Source organism: Polyodon spathula, chromosome 25 (genome assembly GCF_017654505.1).
Source record: "Polyodon spathula isolate WHYD16114869_AA chromosome 25, ASM1765450v1, whole genome shotgun sequence".
NCBI lineage: Eukaryota > Metazoa > Chordata > Actinopteri > Acipenseriformes > Polyodontidae > Polyodon > Polyodon spathula.
The window spans coordinates 5,129,933-5,138,030 of NC_054558.1; the positions used below are offsets into that span (position 1 = coordinate 5,129,933).

Sequence of the window (8,098 nt, forward strand, 5' to 3'; positions counted from 1 at the left end):
TGGTTCAGCAGTAAAGATATTTTAGGCTATTATCTCCTTTACAAAAGCCCATCAGTTACTAAACAGACCAGCAGCAGACTCGATTACTCTCTCAGTTTTTTTTCTTAATGCATTTGCAGAATTGATTTAAAATGAGCAGGTTGTCTCACCTGGGCTGAGCTTTTAAATTTGACTAAGCAGCTAAAGCCTGACCGATCTGATGACGACAAGGCATCTTATCATTCCCCGAGGGAATAAGGTAAAACCGACAGGCTTTGGGGGGAAAAAAAACGCTCCGGCTAATGCCGTCGTCTGTGTTAAGCAGGTGTCGCGTTACCCGAAAACGTGTCTTAACTCGCCTGTAAGATTCTCGGAATCGTTCCACGGAGGTTCTGTGGTTTTTAAAGGCGAGAGTAACAAAGCCAGTCTGACGCTATTATCTGACTAGGAGGGTCAAGGTGGATAACCGCATAAGAAACCAACATCTCCTGTACAACTCCCCAGGCGGTCCTGGGCCTGCAGAAGCACTCTGTGATTAAATAAAGTCAATGACACCGCTGAAGAAGACTCTGATTGGAGTGTGTGCAGGGGGCCTGGCTCACCCTTGGCATGCTCCTGTCTAAATGTATTCCAGCGGTTGGCTGGCTGCTCCTCCGCACAGAATGCTCTGCTTTCCAAGTTCTTTGAGAGTTCAGTTGGACAGGCTCCTGAGTGTAAACTTTACAGCTGGTATTAACAGATCATTCTGGAAGTTTCCGCTCGCTGCTCTCACCACAGTGGCTCTGGTTTTGAAGCAAGCGCCAACCTTCAAGCTGCGGCATAAGACAGTGAATGCAAAGCACAGCGGCGTGTCCCATTGTAAAAGATTACTGCGGTAAAGCAAGGCAAACGCTTAATTAATTATATGTATTCTGCAAGAAAAACTGCGTGTTTTCAAACAGGTCAGTGCTGCATACCGAGTACGTTAAGATAATAAAGCTGTGGTCTTAGTTGCATTTCCATATAGGAGGGTTACCTCTACTCTCCAATTAACATCACAAGAGCTGCGTGAAACAACTGTGATTATTATTGACTCACCCTCACCTTATAATACCAGCTGGGAGCGTTCTTAGTTATGTAGTTAACAGTATCTTACACAGCCTTTTATCTTTTCACAGATAGGACATACAATGGCTATTGAGACTCACGTGATCACCGCTTGTTTGCTCAAACTGATATGCGGGATATTCAGAATCTCCTTCCACTGAACCAGACTGTAGGGAGAACCATGTCACCTTGTCATGGTATGTAATGTAAGCTTTATAAACACATCATTAATACAATGACAATAATGTCTTCTCTATGCATTCTGTAAATTGCCTTGTAAATGGATGTGATGATGAATGTGAGGGTGTAAATATTTCATTATTGGAAGAGAAGGGGGTTGTGATATATGTGTGTGTGTGTGTGTGTGTGTGTGTGTGTGTAAGAATCGCCCTATGAGAGTGTGCTTCTTAACCACAGTAAAACAGACAAGTCATATTTAATAAAAAATATTTATTTGTTCAACAAAAACAGCATTTTATAATATATATATATATATATATATATATATATATATATATATATATATATATATATATATTTTCTCTTTCAGTATAAAAAATTGTTCACATTTTAAACAGGTAGCGACGAGTATAGTGTTTTATAACCCCATATAACACTTTAGCTTATGAATAGAAACGGCTGCACAGCAGCAACAGTGAATGACAGTAACCCGACTCTCCCTTCGAGATGGGACTGAACCGGCCACCCTGCCAGGCTCTCGGCTCTCTTCTTTTGATCACTCTTGGACCCTTCATTGTGAATTCGTTCTCTTTCACAATCAGTCTCTTCAGTGTTGGGGGTACAGCGGGGTGCTCTCCCGACGCGCATTTCATATACGTGTTTATATATGTACATATGCATATTTACAGATATTCTTCACTTTGCTCGTGTCTTTAGGAGGCGTGCAGTCGGTTGGCAGTGTTTCTTTGTCCGGTAGTCGCCAGCTGTTTGCGACTGAAAGCCTTTTCTTTCTCCAGGATGACTTCGCGGAGCCGTCTGTGCTCCTCCGCGGCCCGGCGCTGGTGTTCCGCTAGGTGCGCTGCGTCCTCCTCCAGCGGTTCCTCCGAAGAGAAGGGGTGACACACCGTCTCCACCAGTCCAATGACCACACCGAAGAACGCCAGCACGGTCCCTACCAGGTACACTTTCACCATCTTTCGGTTGGGCTTCTGGCTCAGCATCTCCTTGGCAAAGGGGATCAGCTCCTGCATGGTCTGCATTTCTGTGGGTATGTGGGTAGATCGGCAGCTTTTGGATATGCTATAATACAAGAAAGACAAAGACAATTAGCGCCGTGCATGACGAGTGACATTAGGGTTACACCGCAATCTGTTAGGGGGGGGGGGGGAGCAAACACTGTGGGCTAAACTACACGCACTCCCAAACTTATTGTAAGAGACCTAACATTGAGTTAGACACGGTTTGCGTTTAAAGAAAAATAGAGCAAAACAAATTAAAAAAAGCATTGATATTAACTTACCAAATTGAATTCTTTAAAGAAGACCTCGACTCTGTATTCCGTAGCAGTAGCAGTCGTAGTTATAGTATTGTCAGCTGAAGCTCGTCTCAGCCGCTGGTGTCTGAGTATTGAATTCAGTCAACCTTCTCGTATTTAAAGCTGCAGAGCTCGTTGGCCACGCCTTCGTGTGTACGAGTTATGAATATTCATGAGGGTGGGCGGGGTTTGTGCGAGTATTCAGATTGAGCACGCAGTGAGCACGCTGCCCACGAAGCATGCAGGAGCTGGGAGTCGCTGCTCTGCACATGCATCCCTGATAGTAGGGGTGAAATTAACCCTTTGTGGTTGGAGGATGCAGATAAACGACCCTCCCTGCATTCACTCCCACTGCATGGGTCCCTACTGCTGCAAGCCGAATACACCGCGGTGTCCTGCATGCCAGTAGTCACGTAGTCAAGTCCTGAATTCGTGGTCAAGCATGGGGTAAACACGGCTGAGAGAAACACATTCTTAAATGAAGACGAGCGCTCTTTGTAATGTTCTTATAGTCAGCACTATGTGTATCGTTTCTATAGTTTGCAACTGTTACAATGAATCGGGTAGCAATGAGACTATTTCGTTTTGTGGGGGGATTATTTTCAATATTTAATTCAGTTTAATTCTTCAGAGATAATATGTGACCAATAAGACAAATTGATACAAAAATAGCAACACTGCATTTCAGATGGGACTGATTAGCGGCCGCTGCAACCCTCTATATATATATATATATTATATATATATATATATATATATATATATATATATATATAAAATATATTGTATAATAATAAATAATATAATTATGCGAGGTTTTTTTTTTACAGAACAATCTTCCTAATACTGAAATGAACAGAGCGGTTTGTTCTGGTCCTTGTTTTGCCAAACACAGACAGAACAAACAAATATTACTTACCCTAGTTTCAAAATAAACTCTGTCGTATTGCGAATAGTGTACTATTATAATTTATAAACCTTTTTAGAAATGTTATTATTTATTATTATAAAAAAAAAAAAAAAAAAAAAAAAAAAAAAAAAAAAACAAACTGTATATTCCAAAAAAACGGAGGTTGCGTATTGCGAGTGTAAACTATCAGCGAGATTAGATTTGACCCGGCGTTCACCCTTCAATACTCTACTGTATACAACTCAAAGAGTCGATATCTCTCCTTAGCACTACATGAACGTTTACCAGCGCGTATAGACCTGGGAATGTTTACCAGCGCGTATAGACCTGGGAATGATTACCAGAGCGTATAGACCTGGGAATGTTTACCAGAGCGTATAGACCTGGGAATGTTTACCAGAGCGTATAGACCTGGGAATGTTTACCAGAGCGTATAGACCTGGGAATGTTTACCAGAGCGTATAGACCTGGGAATGTTTACCAGAGCGTATAGACCTGGGAATGTTTACCAGAGCGTATAGACCTGGGAATGTTTACCAGAGCGTATAGACCTGGGAATGTTTACCAGAGCGTATAGACCTGGGAATGTTTACCAGAGCGTATAGACCTGGGAATGATTACCAGAGCGTATAGACCTGGGAATGTTTACCAGAGCGTATAGACCTGGGAATGTTTACCAGAGCGTATAGACCTGGGAATGTTTACCAGAGCGTATAGACCTGGGAATGTTTACCAGAGCGTATAGACCTGGGAATGTTTACCAGAGCGTATAGACCTGGGAATGTTTACCAGAGCGTATAGACCTGGGAATGTTTACCAGAGCGTATAGACCTGGGAATGTTTACCAGAGCGTATAGACCTGGGAATGTTTACCAGAGCGTATAGACCTGGGAATGTTTACCAGAGCGTATAGACCTGGGAATGTTTACCAGAGCGTATAGACCTGGGAATGTTTACCAGAGCGTATAGACCTGGGAATGTTTACCAGAGCGTATAGACCTGGGAATGTTTACCAGAGCGTATAGACCTGGGAATGTTTACCAGAGCGTATAGACCTGGGAATGTTTACCAGAGCGTATAGACCTGGGAATGTTTACCAGAGCGTATAGACCTGGGAATGTTTACCAGAGCGTATAGACCTGGGAATGTTTACCAGAGCGTATAGACCTGGGAATGTTTACCAGAGCGTATAGACCTGGGAATGTTTACCAGAGCGAATGTTTACCAGAGCGTATAGACCTGGGAATGTTTACCAGAGCGTATAGACCTGGGAATGTTTACCAGAGCGTATAAACCTGGGAATGTTTACCAGCGCGTATAGACCTGGGAATGTTTACCAGAGCATATAGACCTGGGAATGTTTCAGACGGGAGTAGGGGCTAGGGGTGAGTTCACAGGGTTTCTATAAACACTCACTATGAGCTGGAGAGGGTACAGCTGCAGTTGCATTACAATAGTCTTACACACTGGATTGCCCTGTGCTCGTAATTAGACGATTGTAAATATTACATGGTGTGCAGATCAAAGGGTCGGATAGTGTATCTTATCATCAGTGCTTATTATTATTATTATTATTATTATCTCAAATATTATAATAATAACGTGCCCTGACTCACGTCGTGCAGCGCAGCGTGCGCAATCCGTGTACATGTCACGCTTGCGCGTTCTTTTGGAAGTCTGCCGTGTGTGTGTGTGTGTGTGTGTGTGTGTGTGTGTGTGTGTGTGTGTGTGTGTGTGTTTTCAACATTATATTGAGGAAGGAGGTGATGGTATAGGTGCAGAGAGACTAGCCACGCTCTTCACCTGGTGCAGAAAGACGGGTCAATGTTCTTTCAAACACATGACACCTTCTCTTGGAGCCGTTAGGGTTAGGGTTAGGGTTAGGGTTAGGGTTAGGGTTAAGAACTGATTTAAATCTTACAGTATTCTAGTTCTCCCAGCTGCCCCGTCGCTGTAAAGCCTGGCCCGTCTTTGTGCACCTGTCCACGGGATCACGTTGGGCCTGGACTCCAGATACACAGCTTCATGTCTAAATCTATCAGCAGTAAGATCGTCTGTTTCCAGTTTCTTTAATACGTTAAGTGCATGACTAATCATTTCTGAAAGCCTCTGTCCTTAGATCAGGTGATTCCTCCTCGTTTTGCTTCAGTATATTAACACTTTGGAAAACTACATTGATTTTTAACACTGCTTCTTCAAATGCGTAACCGTGCAATCTATGTACTTATAACTTGGAGTGGTGGCATTAATTAATACAAAAATAATTCTAATAACATTAAAGTCGCATATTGTATATATGAACAGTAACTTGTCTTTAAATGGAATCCCCCCTTTGAAGTCATTTCTAAATACACAGGTTAATTTGTAACACTTTGTTACAAGTTGTTCCTGTTCAAATGTACTATTTTATTTTGATGACACGTTACTGGGTTTGTGTGTTGGACGTGACTGGGGCGTGCCCTGCTTGGTTTGGAAAGCACTAGCTCGCAACGTCCGGGACATTACATCTTTTATATCACACACACACACACACACACACACACACACACACACACACACACACACACACACACACACACACACACACACACACACACACACACACACACACACACACACACACACACACACACACACACACACACTCCACACACACACACACACACAGCTGTGCACGGAGAAGTCGCTTTGTTGCGTCACGCAGGCAGCTGAACTCGCAGGCCCCACCACGCGACACCTAACTGAACTGACGATCCGCTCACTGTGCCCCCTCCTCGCTGTATTGACTCTACCTTTGCCCTACTTAGGAAGTACTATCCCTTTCCACTGTGTTCACCGCACATCCCGCACTGAAGCCTACAGAAGCTTGAGCCGAAATGGCAAAAGCAGGGATCCACAAAATTTGGCTTGGCATACAAGCATGTCAGAGAGGACAGCGAGTTTAATCACACATGAAGGACAGTGAGTTTAATCACACGTGGAGGACAGTTCATTCTGATCAAGTGCCGCACATTTTAGATTCCCGCAATAGACTCTCGGGTTCCCGTTGATGCTGATATCCTAGCTGCTTATTCGCCGTTGCACACGCTTCTCGGTCGCCCCAGTCCTAGATCTTGCAGATGTGTTTCTGTGTAAACTCGCTAAGTGTTATTTAGGTGAATTAGAAATAATAATTAATCCGGCAGACATCACCCCCCCCCCCCCCCCCCCGGTATTACGCAAGACACAGCGGGGGAGAGTAGAAAACAACTGACTTAAAAAGAGAGAACAATGTGTGGTTGAAAGGCTTGAAGATCAATCGCAAAAGTTCAAAGGAATGAAATTAAATCGATCAAGCCCCTGTCAAGACCAGGCGGTCAGAGCAGGCCCTTACCGGAGGGAAACTGAAGCGCAATCCTCGGGCATTTCTGTGAATCGAGGTCGTTCAGAATGGTTAAGAACTCTCCTTTAGCAAAAAAGGAAATCCACTTAGAAGAAAAAAAAAAAAAACTAATAAATTGAGAACACACAACAATAAACAAGACCACACAACATTAATCAAGCACGACCATATGACAATAGTATTGTTCCTTTTGAAATTTAAATTATTAACCCTTTGTGCCACTGCTTTATCAAGAAGCAGATCTTGTTGATGGTCCTTTACATTCTCACTCGCAAACCTTCTCGGCCCTTCACTCTGTGGATCTAGTCATGCCTGCCTGCATCGTGCAGCAGTAGGCGGTTATACTCGACCCGCTGCTACTCCTATTGGCTCTGCTTGAGATTTTCAGCGTGGAATAACCCTAACAATGTTTCCTATATGCACCTATCCTCACGTTATTATTACTGTGTGTGTGTGTGTGTGTGTGTGTGTGTGTGTGTGTATGTGTATATATATATATATATATATATATATATATATATATATATATATATATATATATATATATATATAGTTTATCTGTAAGGTTCTGTCTCTGTTTTAGACAGTTCTTTTGGTGTGGGTGTCCATGAAAAAGAATCTGTGGATTGCAAGACAATAGCCACCAGGCCGTCAAACTGCAAGAACAGAACAAGGAAATAAAACCCAATTCGCCCGCACAGCTGCATGACAAGAGCACACTCCCAGTGGAAGCCAACAGGACTGTGTTTACATTGGGACTCTGTTTTGTTTTGATCAAAAAAAAAAAAGGAGGACGCTTGAGCTTGTGCCCAGAGTACCTGTGCTACAGCGTAAGCTTTTGCAGCTGCACATTGGACATTCTGCACAAACCTTGATCCACAGCAGGCAATGCACGCTCCAGCTCGGCTGATAAAAGGTGGGCTTATTAACAGGGTGGCTGCGTGCGTTATCTCCAGTGTTTACAAAGATAACACGAAGCGGTGACTGTCTACGAGCAAGAATGGCCTTGTATTGCACAACACATGAGTCTGGACAAGTCAGCTGCATGACAGTGTTGCCTTGGGCAGTTTGCATAACTCCTTGGGTGCAGAAACCTTTTTGAACCAATAATAGAGCAAAGTCCAGGGCACCGTTTCAGAGGAAACTCACACAGCTGAAGCCGTACACACAGCTGCTGCCTGATAAGTTATTATTGTAGAATCTTTGAATGCAGGGAGACTCCACCTCTCTACTAGCTCTGATGAGA

General features: G+C 43.3%; 1 protein-coding gene across 1 annotated transcript; it reads right to left on the reverse strand.

Annotated features, from left to right (window-relative positions):
- Window positions 1-1,913: 1,913 nt before the first annotated feature.
- On the reverse strand, window positions 1,914-2,660 carry LOC121299499 (G0/G1 switch protein 2-like). The gene is made up of 2 exons (XM_041227245.1): window positions 2,546-2,660; window positions 1,914-2,325 (listed from the first exon to the last, which is right to left on the reverse strand). The coding sequence occupies exon 2, from the start codon at window positions 2,283-2,285 to the stop codon at window positions 1,959-1,961; it is 327 nt and encodes a 108-aa protein (XP_041083179.1). The 5' UTR covers window positions 2,286-2,325; window positions 2,546-2,660; the 3' UTR covers window positions 1,914-1,958.
- Between the last annotated feature and the right edge of the window lie 5,438 nt (window positions 2,661-8,098).